The sequence below is a fragment of the Castanea sativa genome, chromosome 5 (assembly GCF_040712315.1).
Source record: "Castanea sativa cultivar Marrone di Chiusa Pesio chromosome 5, ASM4071231v1".
NCBI classification, from domain to species: domain Eukaryota; kingdom Viridiplantae; phylum Streptophyta; class Magnoliopsida; order Fagales; family Fagaceae; genus Castanea; species Castanea sativa.
Genome location: NC_134017.1, coordinates 67,735,041 through 67,757,138, shown reverse-complemented (window position 1 = coordinate 67,757,138; position 22,098 = coordinate 67,735,041). Strand labels below are relative to the sequence as shown.

The 22,098-nt window shown below is 33.9% G+C and overlaps 3 protein-coding genes across 5 annotated transcripts; 1 reads left to right on the top strand and 2 right to left on the bottom strand.

The window, feature by feature from the left end:
- Positions 1-1,051: 1,051 nt before the first annotated feature.
- On the bottom strand, positions 1,052-4,442 carry LOC142633878 (uncharacterized). 2 transcript variants are annotated; one of them, XM_075808136.1, is made up of 7 exons: positions 4,323-4,442; positions 3,172-3,445; positions 2,952-3,071; positions 2,709-2,867; positions 2,204-2,376; positions 1,656-1,761; positions 1,052-1,356 (listed from the first exon to the last, which is right to left on the bottom strand). In XM_075808136.1, the coding sequence occupies exons 2-7, from the start codon at positions 3,421-3,423 to the stop codon at positions 1,327-1,329; spliced, it is 840 nt and encodes a 279-aa protein (XP_075664251.1). In that variant the 5' UTR covers positions 3,424-3,445; positions 4,323-4,442; the 3' UTR covers positions 1,052-1,326. The 2 variants fall into 2 exon arrangements, with proteins under 2 accessions (XP_075664251.1, XP_075664250.1); XM_075808135.1 differs by having other exon boundaries at positions 4,184-4,428.
- A 1,685-nt stretch (positions 4,443-6,127) lies between these two features.
- On the top strand, positions 6,128-9,505 carry LOC142636259 (aminomethyltransferase, mitochondrial). Of its 2 annotated transcripts, XM_075810411.1 has the most exons (5): positions 6,128-6,161; positions 6,301-6,374; positions 7,246-7,821; positions 8,414-8,532; positions 8,842-9,505. In XM_075810411.1, exons 3-5 carry the CDS (start codon positions 7,261-7,263, stop codon positions 9,386-9,388), a joined length of 1,227 nt encoding a protein of 408 aa, XP_075666526.1. In that variant the 5' UTR covers positions 6,128-6,161; positions 6,301-6,374; positions 7,246-7,260; the 3' UTR covers positions 9,389-9,505. The 2 variants fall into 2 exon arrangements, with proteins under 2 accessions (XP_075666526.1, XP_075666527.1); XM_075810412.1 differs by lacking the exon at positions 6,128-6,161 and having other exon boundaries at positions 6,300-6,374; positions 7,160-7,821.
- Positions 9,506-11,370: 1,865 nt separating this feature from the next.
- LOC142636118 (dihydrolipoyllysine-residue succinyltransferase component of 2-oxoglutarate dehydrogenase complex 1, mitochondrial-like) lies at positions 11,371-17,535 on the bottom strand. Its single transcript, XM_075810203.1, has 15 exons — positions 17,389-17,535; positions 17,216-17,292; positions 17,079-17,132; positions 16,080-16,140; positions 15,944-15,971; positions 15,691-15,761; positions 15,513-15,587; positions 15,321-15,376; positions 15,171-15,215; positions 14,751-15,047; positions 14,529-14,623; positions 14,160-14,250; positions 13,892-14,002; positions 12,507-12,701; positions 11,371-11,972 (listed from the first exon to the last, which is right to left on the bottom strand). The coding sequence occupies exons 2-15, from the start codon at positions 17,270-17,272 to the stop codon at positions 11,781-11,783; spliced, it is 1,428 nt and encodes a 475-aa protein (XP_075666318.1). The 5' UTR covers positions 17,273-17,292; positions 17,389-17,535; the 3' UTR covers positions 11,371-11,780.
- Between the last annotated feature and the right edge of the window lie 4,563 nt (positions 17,536-22,098).

Genomic DNA, 22,098 nt, shown 5'->3' with positions numbered 1-22,098 from the left:
GGGCCTTTGTTTTTTTATTGCCAACTACACATCTTTTCTTTATTCGATTAGCCCAAAAGAAAATGCTAGTATTTTCAAATTTTGGTTTCCAATTAGAGGACTATGATTTGATTACCAACAGAATTCGTTTTGTTCCTAATGCAATCATAGTCTCTATGACCGTGTTGGTCTAATGGCACCTCCTAGGTAGGGTTTGTGGAGACTTGGGATGAAGTATGTTTTGTATTTATATATATGTTTCTAAACGATGCCATTTGTGTCAAAATTTATAATTTATTTCATTAATAAAACAATTTTAAATTAATTTCATTAATAAAACAGTGCGTTTGTTTGTTTGTAATATATATAATATTAGGTCTTATTAAAAGGGGCGGTGCAGTTTTCTAAAAAAGAAATTGCACTTGCACCACAAGTGTTAGTTTTTCTACCTATGCCATGGTTGATAGTCCCATAACAGAATGTGATAGTTGGCTTTGGTCAGTTTAAGAGCGGTTGTTTAATGGGAGTAGTTTTTTGACCACCCCTATATGATATTGAATTTTGAAATTAGGATTAAAAATTGTATTTGCAAACCTTTTTTTTTTTTTTAATAAGAGTTTATGATAACAAGCTTGGTCTAATGATTTCATAAAGTCATAATTTCTTAGGCTTGACTCAAACTCTCATCTACCGAAGTTGTCTTTGGGACCGTTCTTAAATATTTACAGCTATCTGTGAGATAAGGCAGTGCACATGTGGGGAATAACCAAGTAATCATAAAAATGTGTACACTTCATTAGTGAAATAATAAATATATAAACCCTTAAACATACACAACTTAATTTTCTTAAACTTGTTCTTTTTTTTTTTTATAAATTAAATTTCTAAGACCGAAAAGATATTCTAGATAGGATGGAATTCGTATAAGCTAAGTGGTTTCAGCTATGGAGTAAGTGGGAGGTTGGATATGTTCAAGAACAATCTTACAAAAAAATCACAGGAGGTTCACCCTCAAAGAAATGGTGATTAGACCCCCCACAGATAGCCAATTAACTGAACCAAAATCTTAGGCTGAGAGAGAGAGAAAGGGAGCTTTGCATTTATAAATCATAAGAATATCAATTATCAAGTAATATGTTCGTAAGTATTGCAGTATGTACTAAGTCTACAATTCAATAAATTTTTTTAAAAAATAATAATAACAACAACAACAACACCAACTACTACTACTACTAATTCTAAAATAAAATTTCCACATGATTCTTATAGACTATTTTACAACTTCAAATGGAACTGGAAGCCCAACATCAGATTTTAGGAAAATGGAGTTTCGCCAGTACTGGAGCACTACACTTTAGGCCATTGTGGACTCACCACCTGCACAAACCGATCAATTTATCAAAAGAACATTCCATATATCCATTAAAAAACACCAAAGAGAAATGTTCTTTCACTTGTGCAGTTGATCTATTATCACATTTGAGTAGAGAACCTAATTATCACATCCACAATGTAACTTTTAAGTTTTAACGTAAAAAAATTACTTGACAGAGGATAGATCAATACAGAGCTTAATGCCTCAATGTTTTTCTTACGCTAAATCATCAAAGAAAGTAGACCTTATGTCATCATTGATCTTCTCCAGTTATTAGAAAAATCAGATATAGATAGCTAACCTCAAGTGTGCTAAACACTAATCGCATTCGGCTAGCAACAACAGATGGCTCCTCGGCTCTTCCCACCACTGCCATTTGCTCTAGTTGAAGGGTCTTTACTGGAAGCCTTCATTGAACATATGAAAGAATTAACTAAATGGTGTGCCTCCACCAAGGGTTTTAATATTATACATCAGCCAATATTGTTTGAAAGCAGATTAAAATTGCCAAGAGGAATTAAACAAGTATTATCACAGAATGAAGTAATGATGGTATATTAATTAATAGCTCAGGCAGTTGGGTTATGAGCAAAGTTACAATTTACATGCACACAGGCACAAAATATTAAAGATGTTGGTTTAAGTGCAAGAGTAATAACAATGTAAAATCATTGGCTGGTAAGTGGCTTTATCATATCCGAGAAAAATAGTATTATAAAATTTCATTGACAGATGCCAGGTGCTTCATCCACTTTAGGAAGCTCCCTGCCTAAATACAACAATACAAGAATGCTTGATAATATTTGTGCAGCTAAAAGAGGAAATGAAATATGCCAAAAAGTAACACACCATGCCATTCCCCTCATAAAGTATGCATTTGCTATTATAGCACAAAAGCCTTTCCACTGAAGCCTCACTTCATCTGACACAGGAGGTGTAGACGACCATCTAACAATAGTAGGCTGTGGTGTACACATGATGGTGATGAATATAATGCTCAACCAGAAAATGCACTCATCAACCTGCATTGTCAAATATAAAAATGAGATTCCAATTCCAAAACCATTCATCAGATTTAGTGACCACCTAAAATCATAACAAATGTTGCCTTTCCCCCACAAAGGGTGTATTTTGCATCTAGAATACTATCTCATGATTAAATTTACCAACGACATGCTTCTATAACCCACAGTCTACAAAGATGAAACTCTTTGCTTCAAATGATAATGAATAAAGTTGTCAAAAACTTCACAACAATAATTTTTTGGGCAATAACATATCCTGTGAAAGTAATTAAGCTCAAAACTCGTGCCATGACAAATAGTTCGAGTTCAACAAGGAAGAAGTGACTTACCTCCTCCAAAAAAATCTTGGATTTCAAACTGGTGGTTCCACCATAACTTTGCATTGCTTCAATTTCAACACCAGATTCCCTCAAATCATTAAGTTCTTTCCTTAATCCTTCATCAGTACAGCCCAGTGCATAAGCATTCACCCCAGCACTTATGAACTCCTGCACAAGTAAATAAACGTGTTATTTGAACTATATTATAAACTGACCTAATAAATAACAGTTCAAGCAACCCAATAAATATACTTTTAGGTTGTCACCTCCTCCCCGCTCAACAGCATTCTTGAATCGCTTAAACAAACTGATTGCTATGTTGCGTGATGAACGGTATTCATCATCTGCAGGAATGGAATCATCCAACTGGCACTATCATGCATAAGACAGTAAATATATTAAGCACTGAATTAGAACCCAAAAATTGAGTAAAAAAAATATCAGTTCAGCGAGCAGTTGCAACACTGCTTACCAGCCATCTCTTTGAAGCAACGTGATGCAATACATGATGACTTGTAAGTTGATTACGGCCTTTCCAAGAAAATGAAGAATTATGCAGTATATGTATATTACTACAAGGGTTCCTTAACAGGCTGGGACAGATTGAAGTATTAATTAAGGAATTCACATGTGTAATCTTGCATGAGGATGCTACAGGCAATGTATTGGAGTCTAGATATATCTGGCACTTCGTTATAGCTCCCGGAACATACTCCATCAGCATGATTGAACCATGATAATATCACCTTTAAAAAAAGGATAGACAAAAGCAAACACCAAAATGAGTACAAGGACCATATCAAAGTCTCCAGAAAGTACAGAATTCTGGCATGAGAAAAATGGCTACAAATATCCTACACTAGTGACCCAAGTGTAGCATTCAACTCCTTTTGGACTCTCTAACTTAAATTGAACTATTTGATCTTCAAATACAAGTGGAGGAAAAAATGAACAAAGGATTCTGCAAACCCAGTTCACAAAAATCGAACTAATCCACTTGATTACATCTTATGCAATTAAATTAATGTCCAATAAAAGTATATTTATTTATTGTTATTGTTTGCTTTGATAATACTGCAATCCCTTCCCTTCTTAATTCCTCAAATTAGTTGGTAAATAGACACAGTAAAACTAAAAGTACACAGCCAAAAATCATCATATTCTTATGATTCTAAATTCCCAATTCGAAACAAATGATCCTAGAACACACACAGCTTAATTGTCAATTTGTCATTCAGAGCAACACTATCACACAGACAAAATGTTCTATCTCCTTGACCTGTTTTTACAAGACTTGACAAATACAAAATGTCCATACCATTACACATAAGATTAACAAGAATCCAGTTTTTAGCTCATAATTTTGATCCATCATTCTCAATACCAAACTCAAATCAAATAATTGTTCATAACCCATCTCCCAAAATAAAACATAGAACATATATATTTATAAAAACCTGAAAACAAAGGTAAATATGACTTGCCTTTTCAGGGTTTAGATAAGCTCATATGGATAGAAAAGCACCCAAGACAAAGGTTTTTAGAGAGAGAGAGAAGAAAGAGCAGTATAAAGAATAGAGTAATAGAGAATGAAAGAGAATCTTGTAAGGGTGTAGCACTTACTGAAGCCACCAATTTTTTGAATGGCTCCAAAGATTCTTGCTTTTGAATCTTGTAAGGGAAAATTATTTCTGGCTGTTCTATTTTACAACGTTGTTGCTTTCACGTTTGTCAATGATTTCCATTTTTTGCTTCATGGGCATACGAGTTTTGTTGTCGTATGTGTCATGGGCCTTTCCTGACCCAGACTGCGGTTATATAAACATGGATCAGGCCCAAACTCCTATGAGTCCAATCGAAAGTGCAAAACAAAATAAACACTATAATTTAAAATTTTTAATTAGTTTATTTTATATAAAAAGATTAGATATTTTTTTAATGGAAAAAGTATTTTTTTTTCCTCTCTAATTAATGATTTTTAAAAACTTCATTTATCTTTTTTAAGGATATGATCACAAATTTGTTGAGTTTAATTATGTTATTATGAGTAAACTTCATTTGTGGATGTCACTTTTAAATATGTCTTATACTAATAACTTATTAGGAAATTTTGAATTTTCTTTAATATGTCTATTTCCTAAAATTGGTCAAAAGAAAAAATAATTGGACAATATTTTATGTTATTTGACCATTGGTTATGCGAAGTTCCTATATAATGGAAGTAACACTATAAATATAATAATTTTAAAATATAATTGAGTTGGTAGATTCATATTGGTATTTGTTTGAATCTATTGCTACTTACGTCACTTTTATCATCTATAATTAATAAATTGTTACATTGGTAGTTGGGAAATATTTTGTAAAATAATTTGATACAGCTATTGATTTTAGATAGCTTTGTTTTGACTATTTACAGAGCCACCAACTACAATCTCACATCCTCACTTGCCAAATGTTGCTCCAAACATGATATTATAGTCAAAATTGACATGCCAAAAGAACTTCACCAACTTAAGCAGAACTCCCAAATCAAAACTCTAGTATATTTTTCTCTGCCCCACAGGCCACAGCTATCTCTCAACAAACTTATAGGTCATCTGTCAGTGACTCTGATCTCCTGAACTCGTCTCCACCTAGAGTACACATAATCCCGATTTGAACTCTTGAAATCATGCACGTCTCAACAAAATTAATTGTGTGAATTTACATTTTAAATCTTATATTATAAAGAATATTATAAATTAAACTTCGTATAAAAAGACATATAACTCAATTGATACTTCTAAGCAATTCTAATGAAAATGCTCAGGAATTAAATTTTTTATGCTCAAGGACCTCAACCATCAAATTATCAAATAATATGTCATTTATCTTAATCTGCATGAAACATTTCTTTTGCCAGGTATGTAATTGTAGATAAAAAGATGGTCGATTAAGATACTTGTTCCTTAATCGGGGGAGTTTGGAATTCATATTCCAAACTTGGGTAACATTTTTCCTACAAATTTGGAGGTGCAGTTTTGTCTAAGTGGCTTAAAGCGGTTGTGTTAGATTCTGCATTGTAACAGCCATCAGATACATATAAAGTACACATGAAACATGGTACATATAAATGTAAGTAAATATGTGAACAGAAACAAGAAAAGTCAGGTCTTTTTTGAGCCTGTTTAGTTAAAATTGAAAATTTTTTGTTAAAAGTATTATAGATAAAAATTAAAAATTAGCTAAAATAGTACAGAAAAACTCAAAAATAATAATAAAAAATACAATAACATTAATAAATAGAAGCAAAATTAAACTAAATAGTAGAAATAAACCAGCTTTTTAATGGGAGCCAAACACACACGAGCTGTACTCGTCTGGTAGTCCCATTACCACTGACTAACGATGTGGATTTGTTGGCTGTCTCTGTTCGTAAGAGAAAACCCTTTCCTCCACCCACCCACTACATACTACATAGTACATAACCTACCAACCCTTTTTACATTTTCCCTTTTTTTCTTTTTTTTTTTAAATTTTACCAATATTATATGTGTAAGATAAATAGACATATATATAATAATAAATAAATAAAAGGCAGTCTTTTTATTTTGTGCAGGGATGCTCTCTTGTGCTCTCAGATTTGCTTCTTCTTAGAACAACGGAGGACAAAGAAGATTCACATCTGTGACTGTGAGTGCTCTCTCATTCTCTTTTTCTCGTTCTTTATTTGCAAATCTTATTTGCCATGTGGGTTTTTTGATTGGCCATCTCTGCTTCAATGTTATGCCAATTTTATTACGTTCATTGGTTGCTTACTCTTATGAGCTTGTAAAGAAACAGTCTTTGAGATCTATGTGACTGGTTCAGATTGAATTGTTCAAAAGAACCTCATTGTTTATATTGGGTATTATCTCTTTGTTGGATTTTATGATTTCAATAGTACTTTTTGTGGTTTTGTAAACTTCCCAATGACAATTATATGGGATTGTATTGAGCTGAGTGGAGATCCTGATGTTTTTCATGTACATAGTGTTTGAATAATATCTGAGTTAAATCGATTAAGTGATGCATTGATAATGTTTGAGATGGGGACATTGCATTGTAAATAGGAATGTGATAATTATAACTATAAGACAAATTGTCTTTTGTGATTTTAAAAATTAACATCACTTCTATATGATTTTGGTGAATATTGTCATGTCATGGTGCAATGCTACCAACTGGCTTGTGCAATTGCTGTATAGATGGCAGTGAATTGATTTAGTTTCCACCAAATACACTTTTGGAATTTTTGGCATATTATTTATTTATTTATTTTTATGTCCATCCCTCAAGGGTGGCTTTTTTTTTTTCATGAGATATAAGGATAATGTCTTTATTCAGTTAGTATAACATTTCACACAATTTTTTGCAATGGATGTTGCTACCATGGGTTATGCTGACAATGAAAATTATTTGTGATTGTTTTGTTTCAGTTGAGAAGCCATTAGCGTTTTATTAGAGACTATTTAGAATTTTTTTTTAGGCTGTATCTGAAAGTTCCTCAAATTCCACCTACCAGGTATTTTCTGTAAAGATGAGAGGAGGGGGTTTGTGGCAACTTGGGCAATCAATGACCCGTCGGCTTGCTCAGGCTGATAAGAAGACAGTAACTCATCGATACTTTTCCACAGAAGCAGAGCTCAAAAAGACAGTTCTTTATGATTTCCATGTTGCTAATGGCGGGAAGATGGTGCCATTTGCTGGATGGAGCATGCCCATCCAATACAAGGACTCAATCATGGATTCTACCTTGAATTGTAGGCAGAATGGTAGCCTTTTTGATGTCTCCCATATGTGCGGGTTGAGCCTCAAGGGGAAGGACTGCATACCTTTCCTTGAAAAGCTTGTCATTGCTGATGTTGCTGGGTTAGCCCCTGGAGCTGGGACACTAACTGTCTTTACAAATGAAAAAGGAGGAGCGATTGATGATTCGGTGATTACAAAGGTGAAGGATGATCACATATACCTGGTTGTCAATGCAGGGTGTAGGGATAAGGATCTGGCTCACATTGAGGAGCATATGAAGGCATTTAAGGCCAAAGGTGGGGATGTCTCATGGCACATACATGATGAGAGGTCTCTTCTTGCTCTCCAGGTCAATCCTAGATTCCTCTTTCCATGTTCTCCTATGTCTTAAGTTTTTGCTTTGGAATTTATTATTTTCTTACCTTGGAATATGCATGTCAGCTGCTGCAATTTTCATGATGTCTAGATGTAGTGTCCAAGAAAACTGCAAGGACTTATTTCCTTTTGTTTATATTGTATTTATTCATATAACATGGGTGGACTTCTTATGATATGATTGGCCCAACTCAAATGCGTTGCAGATTATCAACCAAAACAGTACTCTATACACCGTTTTTCCTTTGTTCCTTCTTGTTCTCTTCCTCTTTTTGTGTCTCCTACTTATATCGAGAAATAAAATTCTCTTATCAAGATATCATAAATACTATAGCTGAAAGATAGTGGGTTTGATCTTTGATGTTGAATTGAAATCAAAATATGAAATTTTCCTGGAAAGTTATTACAATTGCAACAGCTGAGAGATACTGGGTTTCGTGTTTAATTGAAGCTTGGTTTATATTTGTATGAGCCATTCAAATCATATTGCTATGATTTGGGAAAGAATTGGGTTTGTGGATGTATACTGATTGAGAGATATTGCTTCTTTGATTTCTATGTTGCAGGGTCCTTTGGCTACTCCAACTCTTCAGCACCTGACAAAAGAGGACTTGAGCAAGTTTTACTTTGGGGAGTTCCGAATTTTGGATATTAATGGTGCGCACTGTTTTCTAACTAGGACAGGGTATGCTTCTTCTCAGTTTCATTTCTCTAGTGACAATTTGTCTATATTCGGTTTAGTCCTATATTGATTACAGGGCTTGTATGCATTTCTTTGTTGAATGAGAAGATGAGTGAAGCATAATTGTGTTCTGTTTTGTACCTATCCATCTTGACATCACAACAAAGCATTGTTATCAAGAGCATAGGGTGCAAATCTATGATGCTCTTATTTGCTCCCATAAATGAATACACCTTCATTTTTTATTCTCATCTGTAGGAGAGAGCCGTGAAGGACAGTTGATTATCTTTGTCTCATTTTTGAGATTTTCAGGTACACTGGTGAAGATGGTTTTGAAATCTCAGTGCCTTCAGAGAATGCTTTGGATCTTGCCAAAGCAATCTTGGAGAAATCTGAAGGGAAGGTAAGGTTGACTGGTCTGGGTGCCAGAGACAGTCTCCGACTTGAAGCTGGGCTCTGCTTATATGGTAATGACATGGAACAACATGTAACTCCTGTAGAGGCAGGACTCACATGGGCCATTGGGAAGAGAAGAAGGGCTGAAGGTGGTTTTCTAGGTGCAGAGGTGATACTTAAGCAACTTGAATCGGGTCCAACTGTCAGGCGTGCTGGGTTTTTTTCTTCAGGACCGCCTCCCAGAAGCCACAGTGAGATTCAGGATGACAAAGGAAAAGGTATTGGGGAAGTCACCAGTGGAGGATTTAGCCCCTGCCTTAAGAAGAATATCGCTATGGGGTATGTGAAATCGGGATCACACAAGGCTGGCACCAAAGTTAAGATTGTTATTCGAGGAAAGGCCTATGATGGGGTTGTCACAAAAATGCCATTTGTACCAACAAAATACTACAAGCCATCATAATTCATGCTTGGTACATCAACTCCAGGATTTTCTAATCAGTTCACTCCCAATCTATTGTAATTTCCACCTTTTATTTGCAAGAAATCTGAGATGAAATACAATATTTTGCTTTTGTCATTGCTTGCTTAATTTTCACATATTATTATTTGGGATTTACAGAATACAGAACTGGTGAAAGTGAATGCAAGATGAAGACGGAGAGTGAAGTTTGAAAGATACAAAATGAATCCTTTGTTTACTGAATATATGGGCTAATCCATTTAGAGTTCTGTCACAAATGTTTAAAAACAATCAGAGTGTGGGAGAAAATGGCCGGTCATTTTAATAAAAAAAATGTAACATAACCCACTAGTGGCTACCAGCCAAAATGATTTTCTTGCTTCTATTGTACATTTTTCACCTGCGCATTGGTGCAACAATTTGAGGTGGACAGCTATAATGGTTCTACCTTGAAGACACTATATTTTTATCAGATTTAGCACAGATCTACCAATGGAGATGGTAATGGCACCCCACTTTTTATTTGCAACATGTACAATTTGTTAAAAAATAGGGAAGTTCTTGTTCTGTTGGATTGAGGTTTTGGACCTCATCCTCTATTCCAGTCGCTTCTTGTTGCTCCATAGTTCTTTTGGGGAAAATTATTGCATGTAACAGGTGCTACATCTCGCATGCTACGGCCACCAAGGCAACAGCCTCTATAGTCTCCCATCATGACAAGACTCCCATTCTTTGGTTAGCAGATTTACCAAGTTTGTTCAAAGCCAAGTCAAGCCTGTGATTTTTTTTTTGGCTAAAAAAAATGAAAGGTGGAATTCGAGGAACAAGTCACTTTCTACCGTGACGAGTTAAACCCCCATGCTAGATGGCTCACCAACCCTAGAACTAATGCGTCCCGCATAGCTCGAACCTAAGCGCTAAGACAAGGTGAATAAGGTGCTTAACCACTAGACTTTTACTAGGGTCAACTCTAGGCCTAGGCCATGGCCTAAGGCCCCCTAACATGAAAAGGCCCCTAAATATGGGGGCGGTGGGTTTTTTTTTCTTATTTAAAGAAAAATGTGAGCTATGTATTCTTTTTTTTTCCAAGTATAAAATATTAAAGTTATGCTAGTATATTACAAATTTTATTACATAAGTTCTATAAATGACATGTTACTAATTACATGAAATAATTCAATACTCATTTATTCTATTGTTAAAATGTCACATCATTATCACATCAGTTTGTAAGCTTTTTGTAATAAAATTTATAGTACTCTCCCAAAAATAAATATAACAATATGAATTAATAGAAATGCAACCTAATCTCCATCAAATGAATGAAAATGCTAAAGCTAATACAAATTTAACAATAAAAAACTTACAAACTAATGTGACAGTAATAGAATCAGATCAATTAAACAGTATAATAAATGAATGTTTGAATAACTTTTTTTATTGGTGATATATCTTAGTTTGTAAAACCTATATAGTAAGTATCATTTGCTCACTTTGGGTGAATTAGTCGTATTAATAAGTATGAATTAATAATAGATTTGAAATATATAATAATAATAATAAAAAATAAAACTAAATATATTTAAGTGATATTTAGGCTGGCCTGACTCCTACCCTTGGGTCCTTTGAAATGTGAATTCTTGGTCCGATTTAACTCTAATGCATTCACTGGCTCGTACAGCGCCCTAGAAGATTCAAAATATAACGCCATCTTCTTACCGCAGTTCATTAACCTTCCACATGAACATTTGTCACAAAATATCAGTCACAAAGAACAAGGAGTCTGAAAAGTTTGGAGGTATCCAACAAACTTTTTCAGTTAGCTTGACGCTCAGATTAGTGCAATTGATTCCTACACTTCGTAGTTGAATCAAGTTATGTAGCACTAACCTATGAAATGTCTGAAATGTTTAGTGTATAGCGTATAAAGACATTTATGCAGCCAGAAATTAAGGCAATAGCAAGCATAGAAAGAAATCAAGTTAATCGTAAGCCATCTTTCAAGTTGACTACTTGAACTTACTTGTTTACATTTTTTTTTTTTTTTTTGTAGTTTGGATTTTAAAAGTGAAAAAGAAAAAGAGAAAAAGGAGGGGGTGGGGAAGGAGGTTAAAACCAATGTTGTACGTGGAAGGGTAATATACTACAATGCAAGAGAGAAGAGAGATGCCAGGCTGGCAGGCTCTAATCAAGAAGCTTAAACTCAAACAAGGAATACAATATAACGAGTCTCATATATGCCACGCCGGTATCAAATGCTGACGGGTCACAACTGAAAAATCTCCCACTAAAGTCAATTTAAGGGTGTTAACTCCTTATTCTCTAATGCTTCCCCAAAACACTTACTACAACATCACAGGATAGGGGTATCAGAAAGTTTCCTGTGGCATCCTCAAATATCAAGAAGCAACCTCCGAGGGTCCTCCACGACATCTTTAATACGACGTAAGAAGAAGACAGCCTCTCTTCCATCAATTAGTCGATGGTCATATGTTAGGGCGATGTACATCATTGGTCTTGAAACAATTTCCCCACCAACAACCATCGGACGGTTCACAATTGAGTGCATGCCCAGGATGGCCGACTGCCAATAAAGCAAGTAAATAAATAAACCACAGAATGAATAAGACTATAAGAGTTAGATTCATGAGTAATTAAAGTCACCAAGGAACTGCTATAAAGCATGCATCAATTTTATACTTCAAAAATGACTATAGTATAAAATTTCTAAGACCTAGATCTGATATATCTGTTGTCCCTTGTAGGCTTTTGTTTACCAAGGGTTTAAATCCCTCTCTTTTCTTACCTTTCAACCAATCCACCAATCTTATTGACAGAAATGTATCAAAGCCAATAACAATGGCTACCGTTGTTCCAAGAGTAGTTTTTCTTATATTTTGATATAGATTCTTCATTCCTAATTTTATTCCATATGGAAAATATGGGAAAGAGTGGACAAGTTCTTGAAAAAAGTGTGGGATGGCCAAACCTGCATTCAGCTGAGTTTACGAGGTTGTCTATAAGAACGTCAAGTTTTTCATGCATGGAGATGCACAAGGAGAAATCCCCTTATTATCAGAACAAAATGCAAGGAGAAAGGGTTAATGCAGCATCATACCTGAGGGGGATTGATGATTGGGGTACTTAAAAGGCTTCCATATACACCACCATTAGATATCGTGAATGAGCCTCCAGCCATCTCATCAATTGATATAGAGCCATCATTTGCCTTCTTTGCAAGGGTGTTGATCGCCTTCTCAATCTCAGCAAAGTTCATTTTATCGGCATTGCGAAGAACTGGAACAACAAGGCCCTAGAAAAAAACTCAGTGGATACAACCAATTTAGATATAACCAGCATAATGCACCTTGATGCAGCAGTGAGGGCAGATTGAATATTTGTACAGATACCATTAATCCAAGATTCAAAAATAAAATGAAAAGAAACATATAACCGACTAATCAAGAGTTATGCTAAGATGCAATCTAAATCACTGTAATGAGCTTCATTTTTTCTGTCTAATTTCAAAAAGTAGGCACACATGATCTCATTACTATTTCATCTTTTTTATTACCATTTTGCCTCCACATCACACCAACCATTGTGCTAAGATGCAACTTTAACCTATGGCTCTGCACCTTTTTGGACACCCCCCCCCCCCCCCCCTCTCCCCTCACTCCCCCTAAAAGGCCCCTCCTGCTCAATTTTAAAAAGCTAAAATTAGGATGGTAGTTATAGAAATTAAAATTTTGAAGAATGGAGAGAGCTCAAATTAGAAGTTATTCAAAACAGCGTTGAAAGATTTTATAACACAAAGGGGATTCTTCATTTTGTTTTTTCTTTCTTTCTGTACCAGCCAAAATTAGGGTTGAGATAAAATATTTTGTAAATCCCTAATTTTTTTTTTGTCAATTTTTATGAAAATGCATCTCAAAATAATGATAAATACATTTTCTATACAACTAATTTCTTTTTGTATCCTGAACATGGATCAAAATAATATTTTGTTACACAATAATTTTGGGGAAATGTTAATTTTAAGCCCTATAGTTTCAAAAGTAGCAAATCAAACCATGAGATTTTAAAAAGTAACACATTTAAACCATAAAATTTCAAAAGCAACAAATTAAACCCTAAGGTATCAAAAAATGACAAGTCAAACCTCAATGGATTTAAGTGGAACAAGAACAACACTGTGTTTGTGTTTGGCGTTCAATTTGTTACACCCTTAAATTATAGGGTTTAAAATGCAATTTTCCTATAGTTCTATCATGGAAAATTTTAATTTTATAGATATGCCTTTATATATGAACATCATAACCTTAAGTTACAAGTTAATGTTGGCCATATCTCAACCAAAAAAAAAAATTAACTCTAGTTTGAAGCCTCGGCCCTCCTAAATAGGTCCAAGACTGTCAATGGATTGTCTCAATTAACAAAACGTGTCCAAACACTCCATTCTCAAATTGCTAACTACTTGAAACAATTGGAATAGTATCAGACCTTTGGAGTACCAACAGCAATACTGATGTCAATATAATCTCTATAGATGATGTCATCCCCATCAATGACAGCATTGACGATTGGCTGATTCTGGAGCCCACTTACAGCACCCTGGAACAAGACAAGCAACATTGGAGATCAATGTTATGAACATGCATGAAGACATGTTTGCGTCTGTACATGGGAAGGTTCAAGGTACTGAATAATCACATATGACATAGACATACTTCAATAAATCCCATGTTTTTTTTTGATAAGTAAGACATACTTTAATAAATCCTGACATAAGACCTAACTTCACCCCATGCTTCTCAACAAAAGCATCTTTATATTCAGAACGGAGCTTCATCAGATTAGTCCTGAAACACATAGCACCATTGTTGAAGGGGATGCATAAGGCAATACGTCATTATATTTCAAATATTATATGCAAAAGGATGCATATTAGGTAGAATAATAAAAATCAAGTTATGCATTTCATATCAGCACATTATGTTGATAAGAAATTTATAGTTGCATTGACCATACAGCAGACAACTTAATTACAAGGACTGGTTCAGTAGAAAGAACAGGTACTTGGGTCCATGAATTGCCAAAATCAGACATATTGATTAAAAGCTAGGGACAAAAGGCTTACATATCAACTTCATTGAATGTAGTCAGCATAGCAAATGTGTTCTGAGAGTCTTTCAAACGTGTTGCAACACGTTTCCTCAGTCTTGTCATTGGAACCTGAAATAATATTAGTTACAATGTACCAAAGGGGCAAATTGAATAAGGAAGACCAACAAAAGTAGACTATTCTAAGCTTTCAAAGGAACCACTAAACAGAAAAATAACAAAAGATCCCAAGACTTACTCTTCTTTCCCTTTCCTTTGGAGGAAGCTGAGGTTCTGTTGCTGAGGCCTTAGGAGGTGGTGGAGAAGGAGCTTTAGGCTTAGGAGGAGAAGTCTCAGCTTTAGGCTTAGGAAGAGATTTTTCTTCTTTAGGCTTTTCCTTGTCTTCTTTTTTCTTTCCTGCAGATGGCTTAGAAGCAGCCTCGCTAGGCACATCCTCTGATGGAGCAACATGTGATTCTGAAACACCTCCACCAGATTTTGAGATAACAGCTATCTTGGTACCTGGCTCCACTGTTTCACCTTCTTTAGCAACAAGCTACAGAAATAAATACAAAGACCAACATTACAAATACAGAATACCTATGAATCCAAGAAGGAGATGCAAATTAATAGTATATTACAGGTTTCAACCATTGCGTACTGAATTCCATCCGATTACCTCTAGGATAACACCGGCCTCAGGACTAGCCACATCAATTGTCACCTATTTTTATAGATATATAAAATAATTAGAACGGATCACAAGCCTTGAAAACGGTTGTGCAGAGTATGGAAAAATTATATTAGTATAACTTCATAGAATGTATACCTTATCAGTTTCTATTTGGGCAATAGGTTCATCAATTTTTACACGATCGCCAGGTTCTGCATCCAATTTATCAACAATGGGTCACATGAGAGATTCAAAGTATCTATGTACAAAAAATTTATCCACATACATGAACATGAGATAAGGTTTAAAACAAGGGCATTCAAACACAGTCAAACTGGAACAACATACTCTTTAAAAATGTTGCTAGAGTGCCATCGGTTATGGATTCACCCATGAAGGGTACAACAGCATCAACCAGATCACCTTGAGCCATACATAGAATTACTTGAGTTAATGAATGTTCAATAAGATATCTAACATGTCAAAATCAATGAAAGGCTCTAGAAGATCATGAAGGTTATTGTACCATTATCAGAAGAAAATGGCCTATTCTGTAAATAGATTGGAGAATCTCTTTGAAAAAATGACACAACTTCCCTGTATACCAAGAAAATTTTGAGGAAATTAGAAAGGGTAAAGTTATTTCAAAGGACGAAATCAAACTAGCTTCAACCACAGCACATATTGTTTCCTTCTTTTCCACATTTTTTGCATATTAACATATTCCTAGGGGGGTGGGGAATTAGACAAAAATTCTAAGCAAGGAAGATGTAGCTGACCTTACTGGCTTTGAGCTAACTGGACAACCTGTAATCACATGTAGTGCAAAAGAATTAACGAAAGAGGCACTCAGTTATCCAAATAATCTTTCATCCCAACTTGACATGCCTAAGCAGTTGTTTATAGTTTGATTACCGAGAAAACTATTCCGACCAACATTGCCCACAATTTTTGAGCCTCTACCAAGAAGCAATGCCTGTGAAGATGTTTGTAAAGTAAACCAGTAAGAAGTTATGATTGTGAATGATGGCAAAGCATGATTTCAAGAAACAAATATAAAGAGAACAAGCAAGCTTCTACATTGCTTTCTTCTTATTTTTTTGGGAAAAGAAAAAAATCAAACTTGCTATAAAAAATAGTTAATATTTACAGCTAAATATAGATGTCCACCCTAAACTAAAGAATAATTTGCGATGTTCACCCTAAAGTATAATTTTTTACCATCAACACCCTAATTTAAAAACAATTCGTAACACCCACCCAACCATCTGCCAAAAACTAACAGATTACTAGCTTGATGGGTGGTGGAGTGCACTAATGTGTTGAAATTAACAAATAGGACCTCATTAATTTGCAACGTCCACCTCAACTAGATCACTAATTTATCAATTTTTTTTTTTTTTTTTAAATTTTAAAATTCAATAGTTACAACGGGGGAGGAGGGATTTGAACTCTGGATGTCTCCCTTTGGAAACATCAAGAGGAGCCAATGACCCCATAGTTTTTAATGGCGATTTTACTATTGATTCCAACTGGCAGCATGGAAATCACACACACACACACACACACACACACACATATAAATCTCAAATTATGCAAAATATTATAATTTAGAGTGGACAGCTGCAACTAGCTACTGCAAATTATTCTCGCAAAGAAGTCTGACAACTATGTCATAACTTCACCTGCTTCTTCTCCAATCGCTCTAACTGAATCCATCACTCTTTGGTAAAGAAGGGGGGACACATAGCAAGTCAAAATGATCAGCTAAAGGCCCTAACTCTTGTGCAGTTTATAGCATAACACAATTTAAGATAATAACAAAGAGCTAAAGCCAGTAAATCTTAACTATCAAATAATAAATTCACAAAAAGTAATATACAGAAACACACATTGAATACTGATTCAACGAACCTCTTTCACTTTGGTAGTGGAGTAACCACGCGTTGAGGTTGAGCGCCCAAAAACCTATAAATAAATAAATAAAGCGCACAACAAATTTAAGGAAAAGCTTTGAAATTTGAGTAAGAAATGAAAGTTTTTGAACATACAAAAGCAGAGGAGGGTTGGGTAGCGAGTTTTCGCCGTAGAATTGACCACATAGACATGGTTGCTCCAATCGATTAGCCTAACACACATTTTCGTTACAAATAAATTACACATATACATCTATATAATCAGTAACTTTTGCTTACGGATCTAGAGAGAGAGAGAGAGAGAGGACCTGATGGTTCAGGTACAGTGAAAATGAGAGGTTTCGGCGGCTTTGGCTTTGGCTGCTATTGTTCAAGGGAGCCGTGCCGACGAAAATTTTGCTTTGGCCCTTTATATATGTTCACTTTTTTTGCTTTGCTTTATTGAATTATTGTCCGTTTGTATTATTTTTTTAATCCAACGAGAATAAAAAGAAGACTGAAGTTTGGAGCAAGAGTTTTATTTATTTATTTATTATTATTATTTTTTTTTTTTTTTATGCAAGAGCAAGAGTTTTATTGAATAGTGGTGAAGGAGCCTATAGTTAACTGTATGGATAATAATAAAAAATGTTAGGTATTTAGTTAATTAGTTACAATTCTAAACATATTAATCACACTTAACATATGTTAGAATTATTAATTTATATAAGGAATAATTGTATATGGGCCAATAGAATAGTTTTATGGTTTTATATATACCTATTTGTAATCATATTTTCATTCATTGAAGGATAAACCAATTAATTATTTAGTGCATTTTCTCTCTCAATATTTCTCAAATTAAGTCGGTTTTTCTATAATTCTCATATATATTCTTCTACAATTCTCATCTGTCACCATTTGGAACCGTTAAGTTTGTAACAATTAATATGAGCAAATCTTAGTATGAGACAATGAGTAGTGGTTTTATTTTACTTTCTGTTTTGGGGAGTAAATTCATAAAACAGGACTTCAAATATTTGAGATTAAAATATTGTTTGATCACTCTACTGACTTGAGAGTTCAATGACAATGTTAGTGCTAGGTTTCTCTCATAATATAACTTCTATTCAAATCTTTGTTTTTCTCCCGCTTATTGTAAATAAAAACTGACAGTATTATTTGAAAAATGTAATGAAACAGATATCTTAAAATAATGTCTAAAGGTGTACTTAATATAAATAACATTAAAAATTGATATTAACTAAGTTATCCAAAAAAAAAAAAAAAACATGACAGTGAAAACTTGTATAAATAAAAATATATCCATATATACTTTTAATCTCATGATCCATTAAATAATTAATTTAATAAATTCTGTGATTAAAATATATCCTTCCATGTCACTTGTTTAAATAATTAATTTAATAAGTTATGTGATTAAAATACCTTTGAATGCATATTGTAAGAACACAATTCAAACTCTCAATCTAAGGTTGGAAATGGGCTTGAAAGGCCCTTTTACAATAAATTTGTAGAGAGTGGGTTTGTAATCTAGTTCTCAATGATGGTTTTAAATAACGTAGAAAAGAACAGGCTCCGGGCCCAATGGCACGAAATAAAAAGTTATTTGTAAGAGTATAACTAAAAGTTCCTCCTCGGACACAATCCGAGGATAGTTTATAATATTGCTTCCTAAGGTTGGTTACAATTGTAGATTATCATATACTATTGTCTTTCTCCTTTCCAGAAAGAAGCCCCCTCTTTTCCGAAGGTCTTTCTCTTTATTTACACTTCCTCTTCTTCTCTTTATCATCTTCCACCTCATGATTTGTAACGCTGACTTGAGATACTTATCCCATCAATTCTTCCCTAAAGTCCGCTAGGGTCAGGGACCAAGTTCCAAACCTCATGCTCAAGTCCCATCTTTCCATCTATGCAGTTAGTATATCAATTACAGAGCTTTTAATGTATAGGTGGTGGTAGCAGCTTTACCTTAGATATTCCACCGCTCTTTCTCTTGTTCTCTACGTGTACCGTGTCTTCTCGTAGTCATAGGATTTCTCATAACATAGCCCGGGGATATTAAACCTCTCTTCTTATGACCTTGGCTTAAAAACCCGAGGACAAATTTATTCCTCGGATGTGATTGGTCACTCGTTTATCATATCTTCACTTGGCATTTTCTTTATGAGGTACATTCATGTACTCCTAGATCATTTGATGTCCTCGGATTTGGGTTTTTAGTCCAAAAGACTTTGTTGGGCCATCTTTGGTAAATTACTGGGCCCAATGACCCTACACATATGAATACTCACGTAATATATTGAAGAGATTAGAAGAATCTCTTTTAAACTGGCGTGGAAGGAAATTTCTTTTTCATTTTTAAGACAAAATTTGTCTGCAAATTTGGTTGGAGCAATAGGATGATGATATGGGTTGCTGTCATATGCATTGCACATAACTTACTAAACCACACTTAAGTAATTGTATACAATCATTTTAAGTGAGTTATGCGTATTGTGCGTAACAAAAACACATTTTTATTTCTTATAATGCATTAGAGTATAAGGCTCTAACTAATTTTGAGCCAAAATTAGTTTTCTTTATTTTTAGTAGTTTTTTAACTCATATTATCTTTAAAATTTGATGAAAGCATCTTCGATTTTCAATTTAAATAATGGAAAATGTTTGGCTAAGCCAGCAATAGAAATTAAGATAATATGTGTCTTGCCATGTTTAATTCACATGACCCACTTTGTTAATTGGGTTAAGTGAGTCAAGTATATTGCACATAATAATAACAAATATCATCTTTCTATTGGTAGTTAAAGCCAAACTTTGTCATTAAATAATTAAGGCCATGGACATTATGTTTATGTTCGTGACAAATCAAGCTTTTGTGTTAATTCTATCTTTTAAAAAAAAAAAAAGCTTTTGTTCTAATTTTTTTCCATTAAATCCGGCCTAACATATTTAATTACCTGATATACACATGATTTCCCTATGTTTATTATATATGTAATTAAATCCGTTAAACTTTAATAGAAAGTAATAACAAAAGGTTTGATTTGTCATAAATTAATTTTTTTAGAAGAATGTCATAAATTAACTTAATGTTCAAAGGTTAATTATTCTAAAAAGTGCAAGGACCAAACTAAATCTCAATCAAAGTCTAGGGATTTTATAAAATTAAAAAATCATTCAAAACCTAGGGATAGAATTGGAATAATCCCTCATTTTTATTAATTTAAACATCAATCTTAAATTTTTTTTTTTAAATTGCGCAATAAATTAGTATGTATTTTTGTGAGTTAATTAATTAAAGAGATCAAAATTGTTCCTTTTATCTTAACGGTTTTAACTGATTAAGTCAATGAACTTTGTAGTAACATTGTTAACATAAGGAAGAAAGTTCTAAGGGTTAAATTAAACTATCAAAATATATTTAATAATTTCAAAGGGTTTTTTTTTTTGTTTTTGGGTGAGAATAAAAAACATAGCTTGACTAAATTAAGTAGAGGCGAAATCTCATGGTATACGTTTGGGAGATCAGGAGGGACATCTTTTAGGAGATCTGGTGAGAAAGAAAAATGAGTTACTGAGTTATATGACAAAACTTTTAATGTCATTTTTTTTTTTTTTTATAGCAAAAAAGAAAAACTTTATTACCAAAAAAAGAAACAACAACAACATAGTCTAGACAGTCTTTTTCTTGTTCTCTTTTTTTTGCCAAAGACATTGTAGTTGAATTGGTACCTCCTCATGTACAAAGTGCTTGGGGTTCTAGAGGAAAAGAGTTCGAGTTGCATAGTTAGCAATATGTTGTAATTATTTCTCCAAAAAGAAAAACAATAACACAGTCTAGGCAGCTTCCACCAAGATGAGATTAGCAAAATTAGGTGGGCTGAACCCCAGGTCAAAAGAGCCTAAAAATAAAAATAAAAATAAAAAAAGAAAGATCTATCAATGACCACTTAGCTAGAGTATGAACAACATGGTGAGCTTCTCTATATACCCAGTTGAAGGAAATCTTTGAAAGTCAGGGAATATATTGAGGTATCAAGCAGAATATGATGACCAACGGCTGAGAGGCTGGTTGCCTTGTCCACCGTAGCTTTGCAATGGAGCTAGGCTTTAGCAAGATAGTGGTTGAAGATTTCAAAGGAAGCATCAGAGTATTAGGTGGAATTGAAAAAGATAATGGGAATAACAAAAAGTATATCAAAAAAGAAAGAAACGTACAATTTATTATGAAGGTCACAAGATCAACAAACTTGACCCACTCTAAATTAGCGAATTAAAATAAAATATACATAAATATCTAATTATAGAAAAAAGCACACAAAATATATACATACATACACATATATATATTTATATGTTTCTAATTTTTTTTCATTGTAAAATTTGATTAGTTTATAACAAAACAAAAGGGACGCATGGCAAGCTATAGTTAGTAAAATATAAAGTGGAATATATACTCAAATCCATACATCTAATAATTAACAAAAAGCAAAATACAAAAAGTAACAAATTTTACACATTTTACACATTTTGCTCTAAAAATCTTCTACACCAGTCCTTCTAAAATTGTGTATATTTATACATTTGCTACATTAATCGTACATATATACACGGTTATTATAGCTGTGTGTACTATTATTTTATTAATTTCACATTTCGCACCTTTTTTCTCTCTCTCTTCTTTGTGCAAAACAAACTCAGTCTTAGACTTCTCTCCTCATCTTCTTTTTCCTTAGATACACACAAACACATCCACACAAATAAATCAGCATAGAGATACACCCACACACAAACAAATCAATAGAGAGATAGATCAGTACTGGTGTTGATTGCTTATGGATCAATGGATTGGTGCTGGTGGCACTAGATCAGAGTTCGTGGGTCGACGAAAATGGGTCTGGATGCTTGTGGATCAGTGTTGGCGGCGAAGATTAGTGCTTGTGGGTCGGTGGAGTCCGTGCTTGTGGGTTTTGATTCTTGTGGTGCTTGTGGGTTTTGATTCTTATGATTCT